The sequence below is a fragment of the Vicugna pacos genome, chromosome 1, assembly GCF_048564905.1.
Source record: "Vicugna pacos chromosome 1, VicPac4, whole genome shotgun sequence".
Taxonomy (NCBI): Eukaryota; Metazoa; Chordata; class Mammalia; order Artiodactyla; family Camelidae; genus Vicugna; species Vicugna pacos.
In genome coordinates this window covers 55176774-55195623 of record NC_132987.1, presented here as the reverse complement: position 1 = coordinate 55195623, position 18850 = coordinate 55176774, and the positions used below count along the sequence as shown (strand labels likewise).

The 18850-nt window shown below is 43.7% G+C and overlaps 1 protein-coding gene across 2 annotated transcripts in view; it reads right to left on the bottom strand.

Annotated features, from left to right (window-relative positions):
• ST6GAL1 (ST6 beta-galactoside alpha-2,6-sialyltransferase 1) overlaps positions 1-18850 on the bottom strand; it is a 78614-nt gene that overhangs the window by 30268 nt on the left and 29496 nt on the right. For both annotated transcript variants that reach the window (XM_031682701.2, XM_072962568.1), the window contains exon 3: positions 1296-1932. In XM_031682701.2, coding sequence (XP_031538561.2) covers positions 1296-1932 — 637 coding nt within the window. The remainder of the gene's footprint in view (positions 1-1295; positions 1933-18850) is intronic.

Genomic DNA, 18850 nt, shown 5'->3' with positions numbered 1-18850 from the left:
TCTGCCTGAAACTTCAACACAACTCCAGTCCGGCAGACAACGATGATGTGTTGAGAACCAGCTAACATTTCAGGACCTGGAATGTTCTAACCATTACCACTAAGGAGCAAAAATGGGGAAGAGAGAAAGAAATTTAGTTCCTCTTATGGATGAACAAAAAGTAATTACATTTAGTTTCTAGAAAAAGAAGAAAAAAAAGAAACCGAAAAGCAAAAGCTGGGGTGGGGTTGGTTACCTCGGCAGCTTCTGTTCCAAAGTGCTGCCTATGTGGGGAGGTATTAAATGTGATCTCACCACTGCTCTCTGCTCTAGAGAATCCAGTTTGGGTCTACTTTTCTTGTGAGAGCCTGTGCTGGGTTTCCGGCCATTTTTCCTGGCAGTCACATGTAGGAAATAAAAAAGGAGACATATGACCTCACCTGCTCAACTACTTTCCAGAGCCTGACAGAAGAGCAAGGCTTCCTGTGTTTTGCTTTCTTTAGCCTGATTCATTTCACAATAATGGAAAGCACATTCTCCCAAAATAAGGGAACTAAGGAGCCTTAAGCAAATCCATAGCTCTGTGCTGTACACATGTTTACAAATCTGGATAATTCTCTATCTTCACTAACTGCAAAAGATTTCAAGACGAGCAAATTGATATATTCTGAGCAGTGATTTTTTTTTTTAACCTTTTGGGGGGGCGTCACAGACACCTTTGAGAATCAACTAAAAGTCATGGACTCTCTCTTTGGGAAAATGCAGACTGACTTACACATATACATTCATGCTATAGACACCTAATCAGAGTATATTTTTGCAGGTGATTTTAGGGACTCATGAACCTCTTGAGTTGGTTCACAGCCCCCAATTAATCCTTTTTAAGGAGAAAAGCTGAAAATTGCCCAGGTAGTTGAGACCAAAAGAGACAGCCACTAATTCACCAGTAAAATTACTGAATTTCACCTAGAACCTGAAGGTAGAAATCTATGCTTTAAATATGTTTAAATGTCAGTGGTGTTTTGTTTAGTGGTCACAGTGGAACTCTCTTTTCAAACAAACTCTTCTGTAGAACACCAATATTGAAGACAGATTAAAAAAATGAAGCCATTCTAATTGATAAAGGTGCCAGAAGACTGGGTGCCCATCCTCTCAAGGCATCTCTGACTCATGAAGGACAGTTGGAAAACACTGCTCCAGGGCTGCTCTGCTAGCCTCTAGAGCCACACTGGGACCCCTGGTCCCCAGTCCTGTCCATGTGCCCAGATGAACACTGGCTGTTCAGATGATAACAGTCTTAACACCCCAGAACCCACCTATTTCTCCACCCAGTTGGGAGGACTTCAGAGATCCCGCTGAAGAGACGACTGCACACCTGCCCCACGGCCCAGCCTTGGTCCTAATGTTCTCCTTGGGCAGGTAACCCTCCCATTCGGAGGTGTTGAAGGGAAAATCTGTGACCTCTACCATGGAAACGTTCACGTGGTCCCGGAGGTGGCAAAGCAGGGCCTCTGCACTGAACTTAACGCCAGGCCCAGGCCCCTTGTAGGACACTTTGTACTTGTTCATGCTCAGATAATTCTTCCAGATCTTTTGCAGCCTGGGGATGAGGTTTTTGGAAGAGCTGTCCTTGTTCCACACCTGGAAGGTGGCCTCTGGCTTGGCCTTGGCTGGGCCCCTGGGACTCTGGGGATTCTGCGTGCCTCTTGAAGATACAGACCGGGAACCAGACCCCATGGTCAGTTTCTCCAGACTCCTCAACACTTGGAATTCCTTGGTGGGCATTTTAAGGGACTCATAGTAACTCCCTTTCTTCTTTTCCTTCCACACACAGATGATCGCAAACAGGAGAAAGACCAGCACACAGCAGCTGAATTTCTTCTTCAAGTTGGTGTGAATCATAATTAAAGACGTGTTCAAGGAAGCCACTCTGTTCTGAGCAGGACAACAAGCCTGAAAAAAGAGAGACAAGGCAAAAAAAGATGTAAAGAAAATCTAAATGTAACAGTGGACTGAGCAATGGATTTAGAATGACAAGAATTGAATTCCAGCCAAGGTCTATCTCCCACCAGGTCTGCAAACTTTATCAACTCTCAAAAAAAAAAAAAAAAAAGATAAAAATCCACCCTCTGTTTGGGCTTTAACTGTAGAAAGCAGTCCTCAGACAAACTCCCATCTTCCTCTCTGCACAGTGATCACTTTACACGCCCTTCCACCAGTCCGCCTCACACCCTGAGTCTTAGCTTCGTGCTGTCTTGGTCTAGCTCCCTGACTGCCCTCTGGACTTCTTGAGGTCAAGAACCACATCTCACACTATTTGTTCCATGAAAGCATATATGCTTGAAAAGCCAAAAGGAAAAGGAGGGGCAGGCTGACCTGTCTACATCACAAGTACCAAACCTCCCTAAAAAAGGCCCAGTACCTTTTTAAAATTGCAAGGGACCTCTCACCATAGACAGTGTCATAGGTCTGTGTCTCATCTCTCTAAGGGCAGTAGTGCTGGACTCCGGCGTGAGAAGAAAACCAAGGGTTAGCTTCACAATCTAACATGTGTCAGGAGACTGCCTCGCCTCACTGAGGAAGGTGGGGAATCTTGGTAAGATAGCAGACCTGGGACCAATTAAGGAAATGAAAACAAAAATGCATGAAGCACACTAGGCATTTAATCATTAACTTCACCATAAGTCAGGTCACTGTGATGCGTAACTTCAGTGAGTACCAAGTTTATAATAATCTGATAAGAAGGGCATCCCCTGAGCTGTGCAGAAGGGCCCTGAAATTCACCCGCCATGAAGGTGTTATAATCTCCATCTTTATAGATCAGCCACCTGGGGCTCTGGGAGGTTAAAAGAAGTGCCTAGAATCGCACAGGTGAATAAATAGTAGCTTTGAGGCTCAAATCCAAGTGCACTTGATTCCATAATCCATTTCCCTTTCACTACCTCATCTACAGAACTGCTGAAAAGGTTCTGGAAAATGGATTTCACTAAGCAAATAGAGCCTGAACAGTCCCCTTTATTTCTGGGTAAAGACCTACTCTGTTTTCCCAGAATTTATTGTGAAACTGAGTGGAAAATGGAAGCACTTTGAACTTAAACAATGTCTGTACCTTCTGAAAACATTACATTCTCCCCTGAGTGACTGTGTTTATTTACCGTGATGAGTCTAAGCAATCACCCGCAGGGGTTTGCTAACTGATTAGGGACCTAGAGTCCACTTCCATGAAGCCCGCTCCTAAGGGTATCAGGGTGAGGTGGCAGGAGTACTGAGCTGGGTGGTCACACAACCTGGGTTCTTGTCCCCATTCCTGGTGACCTTAGGCAAGTCACTTAGCCCCTCTGCACCTCAGTTTCTGTAGAGTAGTCATCTCTGCCCTGTCTCATTCACCGAGTGTTGGGAGGACCAAATGTAAATGGTGTTCACAGACTTTGAACTGGATAATGTAAAGGCACAGGAGATGTTCTGATCAGAGGCTAGAGAGCAGCCCCTTAGGCCAGAGGGCCACGTGGAGGCAACAAAGGACAGCGAACAATGACGGAGTGGAACACGGGCCGTGGCTCAACCCGAACTTCAGGTCCTTCATCTGAGACTTTTTTTTTTAATTGAAGTATGGTTGACTTAATAGTTTCAGGTATAAAACATAGTGATTTGATATTTTTATAGATTATGCATCATAGAGTCATTACAATGTTATTGATAATAATCCCTGTGTAGTACATTACATCCCCATGACTTATTTTATAACTGGTAATTTGTACCTCAAATCCTCTTCACCTATGTTACCCATCTCCCCAACACCCTCCCCTCTCACACCACTAATTTGTTCTCCATGTCTGTGAAACTGTTCCTATTTTATTATGTTTGTTTGTTTTGCTTTTTTAGATTCCACATATACCTGAAAACAAAGTTTTTGCCTTATTTCACTTAGCATAATACCCTTTAGGTCCATTCATATCACAAATGGCAAGATTTCATTCTTTTTATGGCTCAGTAATATTCCATCATGTTTGGGTGTGTGTGTTTGTGTATGTACGTATGTGTGTGTATATATGTAAAATACATATTGGTTATCCATTCATCTGTTGGGCACTCAGGATGCTTTCATTTCTTGGCTGCTGTTAATTATAAATAATGCTACAATGAACATTGGTGTGCATACATCTTTTGAATTGTTTTTGTTTTCTTAGAATAAATATCCAGAAATTGAAGCACTAAATCATATGGTGGCTCATCTTTAACTTTTTAAGGAAACTCCATACTGTCTTCCACAGTGGCTGCACCAATTTATATTCCCACTAACAGTGCACGAGAGTTCCCTTTTCTCCACATCCTCGGCAACACTTGTTGTTTCTTGTCTTTTTTGGGGGCAGCTATTCTGACAGGTATGAGGTATGGTTTGGATTTGCGTTTCCCTGATGATCAGTGATGCTGAGCATCTTTTTATGTGCCTGTTGTCTTATAGTTTTCAGAGTACTGGTCTTTCACCTCCTTGGTTAAATTTATTCCTAGGTTTTTTTTTTTTTGATGTGGTTTATAAATGGTTTTCTTTTCTTGATTTCTTCTTCTGATAGTTCATTATTAGTATAGAAGTACAACTTCTGTATATTAATTTTGTATCCTGCAACTTTACAGAATTTATTTATTAGTTCTGATAGTTTTTTGGTGGAGTCTTTAGGGTTTTCTATATGCAAAATCATGTCATCTGCAAATAGTGGTAGCTTTAATTCTTTCCATACAATTTGGATTCCTTTTCTTTTTCTTATCTGATTGCTGTGGCTAGGACGTCCAATACTATGCTGAATAAAATGAGCATCTTTGTCGTGTTCCTTATCTTAGAGGAAATAATACTTTCAGCTTTTCACCACTGAGTAAGATGTTAGGTGTGGGTTTGTCATAAATGGCCTTTATTTTAAAAGCTCCAATAAACAATCTTCAGTTTTTAAAATTCTTTTTTCTTTTCACTGTTCTGATTGGGTGATTTCCACTATTCTGTCTTCTAGGTCACTGATGCATTCTTCTGTATCACCTAATCTGCTGTTGATTCCCTCTAGTGTATTTTTTCATTTCAGTTAGTGTTTTCATCATCTCTGATTGGTTCTTTTTTATATTTTCTAATTCTTTGTTGAAGTTCTCACTGTGTTCCTCTATTCTTCTGACTTTAGTGAGAATATTTATGACCCTTGCTTTGAACTCTCTATGAGATAAATTACTTATCTAAGTTTTATTGGGTTTTTTTTCCCCTGAGGTTTTATCTTATTCTTTCATTTGGAACATATTGCTCTGTCCCCAGGGTGCACCAGTGATTGCCACCTTGTGGGGGGTTCTGAAGCTAAACTAGAGCCACAGCCTGGCATGTGCCAGGACTTCTCCAGGGTGCACCAGGGGCTGCTGCCTTGGCATGGGGGACAGTTGGAGGAGCCAGGTGGAGGCTAGGGGGTGTGCTGGTGTGGTCTTGGCAGGCTGGCTAGATTGCCAGGTGCTTTTCTATCCACTACCTCTGCGCTGGGCCTGGGAGCAAGTAAGTCTGTGTGCAAGCCCTTTAAAAGCACAGTCTCAGTTTCCTACAGCCCTCCAGCTCTCCCAGCTGTAAGCCTACTGGTTTTCAAAACCAGTTAAGGGGGATCATCTTCTTGATGCTGGTCCCTAGGGCTAGGGCCCCCAATGTGGGGCTTGAACCCTTTGCTCTTACGGAGGATCTCCAAGTTTGTGATGTCCCCTTTTGTTGTGGGGCACCTGCCAAGGGGTGGAGGGTCCTGAAGCGATCATGTCTCGGCCCCTCCTATTCGCCTTGATGTGTTTTTTCTTTATATCCTTAATTGTAGGAGAGCTATTCTGTAGTCTTCAGGTCATTCTCAGAGAAAGCTGTTCTATATGTAGTTTCAGTTTTGGTGTGCTCATGAGAGCAAGTAAGCTCAGTGTCTCCCTACTCCACCATCTTGATCCTGCCTCACTGAGACTCTTTAATTAAGTGACATCCAGATCATTCTTGGAATCCACTGGATGTGCCAGCCAGTGCTTCCCACTAACCCAGACCTCAGGAACAAGTGGCTCTGGGGAGGACGGATTCTTGCCTTGGGCTGCTAAAGTTTTGGAAGTGATGAAATGTACACAGAGGGAGAATTCAAACATGAGATTATGAAATGGGGGAGGGGCTTATTGCATCATCAGAAAACTAAACAATTCAATTTCCCCTGACACCCAACACAGTGAATCACAGGACTCTATGACAGCTGAAGAAAAACTAGAAAAGAAGGGAAAGTAGCATTTAAGAAGCACCTACTATACAGTAGGCACTTTACCTCCTTTATCTCATTTAATTTTTGCTATACCACTATGGAATAGACATTAACAACCCCACTTGAGAAAATGAAGAAACAGAGGCTTAGCAAGGTTACAGGGCTATTGACAAGCAAGCCAGTAGCTCATCAGTGCCAGAACCAGGATTCCAACCCAGATCTCTCTGACTGAAAGGACTGGAATCTGTGATAAAGCACAGTGAAAAACCCATGTTGACCAACCAGGATTCAGAAATCAGGATCCCTAGATGGGATTTCAAAACTGTAGAATCGATAAACAAGATTATACTGTACAGCACAGGGAAATATACACAAGAGCTTATGGTAGCTCACAGAGAAAAAAATGTGACAATGAATATGTGTATGTTCATGTATAACTGAAAAATTGTGCTCTACACTGGAATTTGACACAACATTGAAAATGATTATAAATCAATAAAAAATGTTAAAAAAAAAAAAAGGAAAGAAATCAGGGTCCTAGAGAGAAAACTTAATCAGACAATCACACAAAAAACACCCTCACTATGAGTGCTTACCAGACTTAACTCATGTATACTATTTTACCATTCAGGTGACCCTTTCACAGTCACTAGGTTTATGAGACCCAGTATAACCCTGTGAAATGAGCATAGCTAATTTTGTCAGTTCCATTTACAGCTGAAGATACTAAGGTTTTGTAAATGTAAATAATTTTCCAAGTTGCACGAGTGATTTGGAAATGGTAGAGGTAGGACTTAACTTTTATGTGTAGGAGTGAGATGAGACAGGAGGTAGGGAGGTGGAACCCAGTTCATGGTCTCATTCAGCAGAGGCTCAGAAGGGCTTCTGTTCAGCTTCTTGTCAGCACCTACTCTCCAAGGTTGAGTTTCCCAGGAAAGAGTTCCCCCAAACATTGAGTCCTACAACTTTAAGACAGCCTCTGCCTTCAGAGCCTGTGTAATCTGGGCTCCCAACTCCCTTGAACCCACTGTTCCAAGTCCACCAGCTAGCTGGAGCTTCTAGTCACAGGCACTTAGAGCTCCAACATCCTTTCTCATCTGTCAAGCCACTCGAGAGAGACATGGATGGAAGATGGTTCATCTAAGCAGCCCAAACTGAAGGAAAGGAGTGGTCAATTTTTCTCTTTACATTCTTTGGGAAAACACACCAAGCTTTGAATTTCCCAGTCGCAGACTGACTTAACATCTCTAGGACTCTGCCTTGATGCGATCTCTTGCCTGGCAACCAGGTAGCCTTATCTTTCTGCTTCTGGCCTCCTGCAGAGCCAGCCTGCCGTCAGCACTGTCCTTGCCCCGAGCTGCTCCCACCTACTGCTGAGTAATACCTGCTAGTCGTGCAGACCCCCTGCTAGAGGGAAACCCCTTTTGGCCCATTTCTGAAACTTCAGTGCCCAGTGCAGTGCCTGGGACACAGTGGCTATCCAATAAAGGACTGTTGCATTGGTGGGACTCAACGAATCCTTACAACGTCCACCAAGCTTCCAGAAGAATATGACAACAACTCACATTATCACCAACAGAGAACAAGCCAACACTGAACCAACAGAAAGCAACTCCCAGCCAAAGTCAGGCTCCCACCCTGGGCTACATATCACGACATGCCCAGTACGAAACGCAGGGCTTGGCTTATTGTAGGTGCTTATTTACAAACAGTGGACTGAATTACAGAATAACTTCAGATCTTATATTTATAGTTTCTAGAAATAAGCAAACCACCTATTGCCACCCCTCATTGAATCAGGACCAAAAAAATAAAATAAAATACATGAAGAAAACAGCAAATCTATAGACAGCCACCGACACCCTGTGGCTCCTTGTTGCCACCCCACCACATCGTTTGTACCCAGGAAAGTGCCCCTGTGCCGCCTCCGTGTCCCGCAGCGCCAGGTGTTCCTCACCTGCTTCTGGTTAGCCCCCCAGGGCTGCAGGGGCTCCAGATCCTCAGGAACTAGCACTGTTCTCCGCGGGAGGGATGTTTGTTTTATTGGCTCTGGAGGCCAAGGCTTATTTCCCTCCAGACATCAAAAAGCATCGACAAAGGGGGAAAAAAAAAAGAGCTTTTTCTCAGCAGGGTTAAAGATTAACAAGGTAGATAGGCACTTCTGCTGGACACCAGTGGGGCCCTGGTATGGCTCAATCCAGGAAGCCCCAAGGGTTCAGAAAAAGAGAGACAAGACCCTATTACAGGTGCAGTGCTCTGGGTCCACGAACAGCACAAGCCCAGAAACAGTCCAATACAAGATAAGGACACAGACAAATCTGGGAAGAAAGGATAGTTCAGGCACTAGTTTGGGCACACAGAAGTAGCAGACTGGGGGAGAGAGGACTCGATTCATTCCTAAAGAAACGCTAGACAGACTTTTAAAAAAATATTTATTATAAAAAAATATTTAATGATACGTGAAAGTTCTATCAGTATAATGTTAACTGAAGTTCAGGGCAAAAATACATTTTAAAAAATTTACATGTGAGAAAGAGAAAAGACTAAAAAAGCCAAATAATAAACCCTGGATGGTAAAATAATGAGTAATGAGAGTTCTCATTTCTTATGATTTTTTTGTATATTCCAAAATTTCTAAAATGTACATAATGTGCATTACTATTAGAGTTGGAAAAAATTATAAAAATATAATTTTTAAAAGCTAAAAATAGAACTATATTTATCAGCTTTCTTTTTTTCTAATGGAATGCAGAAAAATAACAAAGAAAAAGTTTAATAGAGTCAGTGGCAAGAAAAGTCCAACTTCTATACAATCAAAAATACTGTACTAAAAAGGAAAAGAGGACTCAAGGTGTGAATCGCCTCATGCAGTACAAGCTGCCCGAAATAAACAAGCAATCAACACCAACAGACAAATTACAAAACAGAAATAACAATTAGTGAGCGTATGAGGTCATGATTACTCTTAAGAGCAAACCAAGAGGCAACTGGAACATTAAGATACTAGTTTATCGAATTTACATTACCCAGCAATTTTCAAAATAGTAATACTCATTGCCAGACAGATTGTAATGAGAAAAGTGTATTTCAAGGGAGACGCAGAAATTACTTAAACTTTTTAAGAAAATAATCAGGCCACAGAATTAAGAGCTCATGACTATTAACCCCATTATTGTACTTTCAAGAAATAAAACTGAGTAAATAATTCAAAGGGAGAAAAGATCACATTATTTCAGTTTCCTCACGTGTAAAGTAACTCCCTACCTTACACAGCTGTGGTGAGAACTGAAAGAGAATTAATGGGATGAAGAAGGAGTTTTATAAAGAAATACATACGGGCAAAAAGAAAAACCATTTTCAATTTAAAAGTTACTTATAATGGTGAAAAATCTAAGGTTAACAGTTAAGCTTCCAGCAATAGGGAAATAGTTAAACTATAGTATGTCCACCAGATAGATTGTGTGTGAATTTAAGTAGCAACAAGAAAGAAAATGCTTAAAATATTGGAACCAAAAAAGTGAAACACAAAATGTCACCTGGGAGTACATCATTATGACTAAAAGTTATACCTGTCCAAGTGGCCAAAAAAAAATGTACATGGTTGGGACCGGAAAACAGCTGGTAAGCAAACTGACAAGAGGTTAAATTCTCATCTTTCAGTTTGACTTCCTTTGTTATTCTGGGTATATTAATTGAGTAATTAAGGCAAAACTGTTGTGTTGAAAACACATTTCAGCCTCGCATATCAGCTTGATACTCAATATTGGGCTGGTCTCGAAGCCTGTCCTCAGAGATGCAGCACTAACAGAACTAAGAGGAAGCCACCGTGGTCTTACACTGGCCCCGTCCCATGCACGACGAGGAAATCTTCTCTTGTAAGTGTGAGGTTCAGGCTGGGGGAATCTAAGCTTTTCATGACAGGCGGGCAGGCCCTGGGCATGATGGACAGGGCAAAAGTGAAAGGTGCTGTTCTGTTCTTTGTCAGAAAATTCAGGGCTCTCCCTATCAATTTAGAGAAGCCCTGGCTTCCCAGCAGCCTCCTGGTAAAGTCAAAAAATGTCTCTGATCGCTAGCCCTATGTCTATGTTTTGTAAGTTTCCTCTGTGGCGTGAGAGTTTGTAATTATGCAAACATTCATAGTCTTATCTGATTACCATTTGTGTGTTCCTACTAAAAATGTAAACTCTGTGAGTGCTGCCTTTCTTCACCCCTACCTTCAGTGCCTAAATGAGTGCCTGGCACATGGTAGCTACTCAATAACTATTTGTTGAACGAATGCATGAATGAGTGAATGAATGGAAGTACTGCCAGCCCTTAAGAGGCCTTACCTCAGGCACCACTGATGGAAAGCGTTCTTCCTGGCACCCTCACAGAGAACACTGGGCAGCCACCGCACTGTGGATGACCACCCCCCACCGCCTGCACATGCTGCTTCGCTGCCGTGCCCTCAGTGCTGTGAGCTGCTGGCACATGAGACTTTTGTTTGGGTTCAGTGCACAGACATCAGACGAGTACAGCGAACCCAGATCTTCCTCCCTCACATCAACAGCATCAGCTCGGAACATCTCGTCCTCTAAGCTTAAAAACCACTCCCCGCTCTTGATTTCCCAAAATCAACTGATTGAGACAAAAGCAGTGCAACTGTTGATCTCTATCTACCGGAGGCGATGAGGGCCTTCCAAAAATAGTCACTGCTGCTCATGAGACAGTAACAGCAGGGGACCTTCGACCAGGTGCGGAAGAGGTAACAGAACCCTCAAGTCTCTGGGGGAGAAATTTTAGCACTCACAACCATTATAGCTACCAAGTATTGAATACTAGCAGTGTGCTGAGCACTGAGGGTAGTTTAGTGGTTAAGACTGAGAATTCTGAAATAAGACTGAGCCGGGCAAGAGTCCAAACTCTGCCCCTCACCAGTTCCATGACCTTGGGCAAGCTATTCAAATCCCAGGGACTCAGCTCCTTTATCTGTAAAATGGGAATAATAGTAATGGAGCCTATCTCATGGGATTCTTTAAATAATCAAGTTAGATAATACATCCAAAGGGACTGCAATATGGCCAGTGACAAACACCATCCACTTCACTTCATTTACTTCTCACCATCCTCTGTATGGATACCATTACTATCTGCATTTTACAAATGCGGGGACCGAGACAAGGAAGATGAGTAATTTGCCCAGAGTAACTCAGCTGTGGCATTCCAAATGCCCCATGCTCTCTCATACATCTGCAGCCTGCACATAAAGTTCCTTCTGTATGAAATGTCCTCTCCCGCCCTGCTCACACACGGCCAGGACCACTCAGCCTCTGATACCAACTCAAGTGCCCCGGACTCTGCCAGGCCTGTGCTCTCCTCAGACGCCATGATGTCCACTTGTTTGCAGGTCTGTCCCAGCCTTTAAGATTTCTCTCTCGTCCCTTGCATCTAGCCAGGCTTGGTGCCATAACCGGGAAGGGCCCAATCACATCTGAATGAATGAACGAAGTTAGCGCCAACACCACCCCTCCCCACTCCCAACATCCTTCACTTGTTACAGTCACCCCCACCACCCACCCAGCCATCACCTTCCATTGCTGGAGTCCCCCAGACAGCACTGTCACTGCAGAAGTTCATTCTGTCTGTTGGATACACTGAGCAACGAGAAATTCATCACCTCCCCAGGTCACATGTGGCTGTGTGAGCAGCATGCCTCTTACGAAGAAAGGTCTTAAAATGAAAATTAATCAACATCTCTGTAAAAATAAATCCAGTGGTTTAAGTTCTGCTCTGTGGAGCCGCATAGACTCAGAGTGAAAACCAAGAACGCTTGCTGAGCCTGTGCTCAGTGCTGGTGGGAACTTCACGTGCACCCACTCATTTCATCCCGGCAGCAGCCCTGTGCAGGCCACCTCCTGACTGCCTGGTTGCATCTTCTCCTCCACCCAGGACGCTCTTCTTCATTCCTTGAATGCTCGAGCTCCTGGCTCACTATCATTCTCTCCAACACTATTGCTGTCATAACTCTTGGTGACGTTTCCATCCACTTACAGACTTATTCTAGTCCCCCCTCTCAGTTCTTTGATCTCCTCTACTCCGATGATTGTGACCTCAGTAACAAGGTCCTATCTTTGATCTTGTCATTTCCTCACCATGACTCCCACCTCTGCAGCTTAGTCCAACAATGTTCTACCACCATCTCATTGTGTCTCGCTTCCTTCATACCCCCTTCCCTTCCTGTCCAGCTTAAATTCCATGGTCAATCACTCAATTGACCTCTCTTATCACACAGGATTGGAGAAACCCCCATTCTGGTTAAATCCAACTCTGTCCTCCTCCACACCTGCCAGCATGCAGCTGAACATGGCTAGAGAGTATCACACAATGATGCTTACTGATTTCACTTCAAGTTCATGATCACAAACTGCAAGTAGCTCCTTAAGGCTTCAAGCAATCATAGGCTATTTTTCCAGACAGGTCCTCTATTACTCTCCTAGAGGACTATATGGCTTCCTCCCCTTGAAAACTCCTTTTTATCCTTACCCTCCCCTGATGAACTTGCTACTTATTCATAGAGAAAAAAGGAAGCTACCAGAATAGGATTTCCACATGCATGCCTTTGTGCCACAGCTACCCACCATACCTACATTTATGCCCAAATGATCTTGTTACTGCAAATAAGTTGGCTGCACCCAACACTTGCAATATCCAACATTAATCCACTAGATCCTGCACGCTCTTATCTACTTAAGGACATTCTTTTAAAATCCTTTTTACTTCAATAGGTATTCGTCTCTCAAAGATCATGCTCATCAGCATATAGTCATGCTATTATTTCTCCTATCTTAAAAAAAAGGAAACCTCTCTTCATTGAGGCAGCCACCACCGGACCGTGATCAGTCTTAGCATCACTCACAATGGGACACCTAGACAGTTTATGCCTTCTGATGGGAGACAATGTGAAGGACACAGCATCACCTATGAAAACTTCTTGCCCAAACTGTTTAACCTGCATCTGATCAAGTCTTTATAAGCAATTCCAGTTTTTAGGAAATAAAAGAGAAAGAAGAACAAGTTAAAAGACACCATAAGTTATCACATAAATCCAGAAAGTGGGACATTCTACGGAACAACTGAACTCATTTCATCAACAAGTCAGTGGGCATGAAAAACAAATGGCTTAAAAGACAAAACAATCACATGCAGTCTGCAGACCTTTAGTATGAACAAAACAATACTGGGGACAAATGGGGATATTTGAATATAGACTGGGTATTATGCAATATTAAGAAATCATTGTTAGTTTTGTTAGGCCTATTATTATATTATGATCATATATGTGGTTATGTTAAAAAAAAAAAGTCCTATGCATGTGAAGTAACAGATGAAAAGAGATGAAATCTACTTTAAAATACTTCAGTCAGAAAATAAAGCATATACGAAAAAATGCAATGTAATTTTTCCAAATATGTTCAAATTAAGCTACTTAAGGAACAAGAGTGATCTGTAGACTCTTCTTAGACAGTATCATTTGGAATTGGGGGAGCTTGAAAGAGCTTGAAGAAAACGGTTATGGTAGACCATGTTTCTTTTCTATTGAAGGGATTAACTGAAAAAGATAAATGACATTATGAAGTCAAATATTTAGCCATTGCATGAGCTCTAAATAAGCTCCATTTTCCTGTCCCTCCCACAAAATCTCTTGACCTCATTTCACTTTCCAGCCCCTGCCCTTCTTCTTTCCTTTAAAGTAAAACTCCTTGAAAGAACAGTCTAGAGTCACTGTTCCTGATCTCTCTCACTTGAACCCATTCCATCAGGCCTCCTCCATCTCCATGAAGCTGCTCTTGCCATGCTCCCAGAGACTGCCATGTCCTCCACGTTGCCAGTCAGATGGTCAGTGTTCAGTCTTTATCTCATTCAGCCCCCCAGCCGCATTTTGCACAGTTGGTCGTCTCCTCCTTCTGGCTTCCAAAAATCTGTATTTTTCTGGGTTTTGTCTACCTTACTGGTAACTCCGTCTCAGTAGCCTCTGTTACTGGTCCGTCTTCATTTCTCCCACCGCTACACACTAAAGCGCCCCCCAGGTTCTGGACTTTGCTCCAGCGATACTTGCTCTCTGCTGGATGTGGGCACCCTGTGGTCTGTTTCCCCTCTACTCAGTCTGTAGTTTGCATTCAAAACATGATTGTTGACGGGCACTAAAATGAGTTCGGGCAGCAGGTTCCATCCGTGAGTTTCTACAGAAAGGAAGTCCCTAATAATTAGAAACAAAGACAAAACAGTAGGGCTGGGATTGGGAGACAGTAGAATAAAACACTGCACTCACTTTGCTATTTACTCTATCATCTCCAGTCTGTAGAGGGGAGGCAGCATTGTACAGAAGGATGATGATCAGATTCAGAGTACATTATTAAAATTACTTGTTAAAGTGCAGATTCCTGAATTCGACCTCAGTCATTCTGATCCAAGCAGTCTGGGATGGGGCTCAGAAACCTGCATTTAGCACCCCAGGTGATTCTGACCCAAGTGGTCCCATCGATGCACCATGCTCTGAGAAACACGGAGCTTAGGACAATGTTACTCGAAGTGAGATCTGCAGTGCTAGTATGAGAAAGCTTTATCAAGATCCAGGATGGGAAAAGTATAGTAATTGAGGGGTGTGCTGACAGTTTAACAACAGACTTCATCACTGTTTTGGCTAAGAATTATGGCCCTTTTACCACATGCTAAGTGATTTATGCACAGGAGAGTTCCTGTAACCGGGCAAAGCTCACTTCACCCCTGCAGCAGCGGTCGTGCTTCGGGGGTGCTGCTGGCTGACGCCCCACGGTCGCGGGCAGAGGCAGTGCAGGCTGCTGCCGCTCGTGGCCCCCCAGCTCCTGGCTGCTGGGCTCTATGGGTGGGAGCCAGCAGAGGTCAAAACACTAAGAGTTGTGTCAACACATTTCTGACAAATCACAATTTTACTCAAAAGGACAGGAAAAAGTCAGAAACACAATAAGCAACGGAAACCAACCTGTATTTGGCAAATCTAAGAAGTGAGTGAAAGGAAGCCAGGAGACTTAGCAGCTGCCTTTACAAGTGTTCACCTGGGGACCGGCCCGGCTGCCAGGCTAACGGTAGGGAGGGGGAATTCCTGCCCAGATCAAAGTCCTGAAGATAAAGGTGCCTTCATTCCTGCCTGCCCCAACTGTTCCAGACCCAGGCTGCAAAAAAAAGGGTCTCTTAACAGAGATTAGATCTTTTCCCAAAGAGGCAGGCACTGATGGAGAAGATTATGAAACGGCGGAGTACATTTCCCTGAGGTTATCAAAAAACGTGGAGAACAGAACTTTTTCTGGCAGGGGTGGGGAGGGTAGGGGAAGGTCCTGAGTGCCCACCACAGATAGGGCAGTGGTCCTGGCCACTCAGAACAAGGAAGGAGAGCTCTGAACTCAGGATGAGCGGAGCCATAGCAAAGGAAAATCACCGGCTATTTGCCACTGTCTTCAACCTTGTGCCTTTAGCAGACACGTATTGGTAGTAATATTTGCCTTCCAATTTGACAGATGCCTGGCAGAAAGTAGGCACTTCACACTCCATCAGCTCCCTCTCTGTATGACACCCACTCCCCAGGACAAGCAGCAGAAGCCCCAGCCGGCATCTCCCCCAATCTTACCAACTAAGACCAGTCTGCTCCACTCCGCAGGTGGGGGTAAGCCGAGGAGGAAGGAACAAAACAGGCCTATAAGGAGGGTTGAATCACCACTACGCTCCTCCCAAGCAACAGGCCCACCCCTCTTTCCTCCACACCCCACACCCCACAGAGACGTAGAGAGAAGAGAAAATAGGCCTCAGCAAAAAAAAAAAACTATTTCGCCTCCTCCTAATCTTGAAAAAAAGTCTGCAGTATGGGAAGTTTTTACACATACAGAAAAGGGACAGAGAATAGCATATCGGACCTCCCTGTGTTCATAATTCAGCTCCAAGGATTACCGACGTTTTGCCAATCTGGTTTCCTCTCTCCTCCACCCCCTTTCTTTCCTGGAGTCATTTAAAGCAAATGCCAGACTTCCTATCAGTTCCCTGCACCAGCTCTTTGCAGCTGGGGTTTCATGAAAAAATTAAGCCTTAATGTCTTCAGACATCCATTTATGCAATGAATTAACTTGCCCCCTGGCATCTAGAATAGTGTTAGCCATGTACCATCCTTGGGAGAACTGAGACCATGGGCCCTCAGATCAGTGTCTGTGGGGCTGAACTCGCGAATACTAATCGCCCCACCCGCACATGCTGGGTTCTTCCGAAAATATGTGAGAATACACACACATACACACAGATACACACACATACACACACACATACGCATACACACACATACACATACACACACACACACATACACACACATGACCACACTGCCATTGTCACCCAATATCCATTCCACTTTCAAACTTTTACCAATTCTCTCAAAAATGTCTTTTACACTAAATTTCTTAAATAAAGATCCAAACAAGGCAGGCACATTTTGTTTAGATGATATGCCCCTCTTAACTCTCTTTTATCTGTAACAGCTCCCCTACTCCCTTATATATCATGAAAAAGAAACAAAATATTTGTTGAAAAAAACTAAGTCACTTGTCCTGTGGAACAGGCCATGGACTGAACTGGGCTGACAACCTCCTCAGGGTATTAACTCACTCCTCTCTGCTCTCCGTTTCTCGTGAACTTAGTGTTAGATTCCAGGCCTTGCTGAGATTCAGGGGTTTCAAGCTCAAGGGTTCTCCCAGTGTTTTTATATTTAAGAGAAGTGAAGTCCTGGTCATCTGAGGGAGTTTGGGGTGGGGAAGCGAACAGGCAGGCCCGAGCTCCTCCGAGCTGCCGTGGTCCCCAAGCCTGTAAGAACACACACTGACACTCACAATGGGTTCATTCAGAGAGCAAATGCTTCTTTTGTACTGTGAGTCAAAGTGGAGATATGACAGTGCAGAAAGCAGACAGACATCCCTAACCCCCAAGACTATGTCTTCCGGTGAGGAGTAAGAAAAGGGTAAAACTACATAAATAAACCTGCAGTGCCCTGTAAGGGGATAACTGCTATGCAGAAAATTAAAGCAGGGAAGACGGAGGAGGGCTGATCAATTTTAAATTGCACCAGCAAAGAAAGCCTCACTGAGAAGGCATTTGAGCCACTACTGCAGGGAGGTGAATGAGGGCTCGTGCAAATTTTTGAGGGGAGAGGGTTCCAGGCAGAGGGAACAGGGAAATCCCTAGGCAGGGGCAAGCCTGCCTGTTGCAAGAACAGGAACATCACTGAGGCCTGGAGGAGAGACGGCGAGGAGAGCAGCACACGATGCGGCTCACACACGCAGCGGGTCACACAGGGTCTTATGTGTAAGGATTCTAGCTTTCACTCTCAATGAGACTCGGCTGACTGATGCCTGAAAGGGGTCATTCTGGCTGCTGCACTGAGAATCAACAGTGGTAGATGGCAGGTTGGGGCAGGTTAAAAAAAATTAGAAAAGGAAAGCCTTTCAAGAGGCTATTGCAAAGTGGTTCAGTTATACACATATTGCTGTACATGTGAAACTAACATTGTAAATCGACTACACTTAAATGAAAATAAGAATTTTTTAAATTTTTAAAATAAAAATCGAAATTTTTTTTTTTTTTAAAGAGGCCATTGCAACAATCCAAGTGAGAAAGGCCCAGGATCCCATTTACTGAACTCTGCCTCGGCACTAGCATTTTATGTCACTAAATTTAATTCTTAGCACCACCCCGTGGGGTTGGGTGTTAACTATCCTCTTTTATAAATGAAGAGACTGAAGTCCAGAGAGTTTAAGCTGTTTGCTCAAGATGCTGTAAACAGTCAGGCTGGGGTGTGAGCCAGCCTGTTCTAACCCACGAGCTTGGTCATCCTATCCAACATATGTTCCTCTTCTCTGGGCCCTTGAGATGGCCCCGAAGAGTCTGTCTGCTTTACCAGGTCAACCACTGTTGCCAGGAACTATGTCGGCCCTTCTAGTGACACCTCTTTACTCTGCCCCAATCGCCACCTCCTTAACCTCTCAGTGCGCCAACCTCACCCTCATCCATACTTTAGGACCCAAAACATTGGTCCCTGCTAGAGACCCTGACACTGCATTGCCCTCAGAAGGTACATCAGCCAACTATAATGCCTCCAAGAAGTTGTCCGTGTGCCTGGCCTCCAGAAACTTCCCCGTAATGGACTTACATGTCACTAAGATCATAAACACTTAATTTGTGTCACCTGAGTTGCTACTTAACTCTGCAATGACTCCTCTTCCTGTTTCCTCCTATTGGTGACGGCTGATCACCCTACCAAAAGCATGCTCTCTCTGCCATATAGAGTTGTTGCCTAAAGTGGTGGCCCAGCCAGGAATTATATTTTTCAACAAATGTGGATACATACATACACACACACCCCCCGCATCTAGGTGGGGCCAGGACCATCTGACTGGTTATTAGCAATAAAATATGAGCAAAAATGACATGTGTCACTTCTGGGCAAAGTGCTTAAGAAGTGACCCTGTTGTGACAGCTAACATTACTGTAACTAAAAGAGCCACTAAGTAGAGACTCTCTATATTTATTTCTACCGGTGTTAAGTAGAATTCTGAGAAGTCAACAGAATCCTCAGCTGTAGCTTT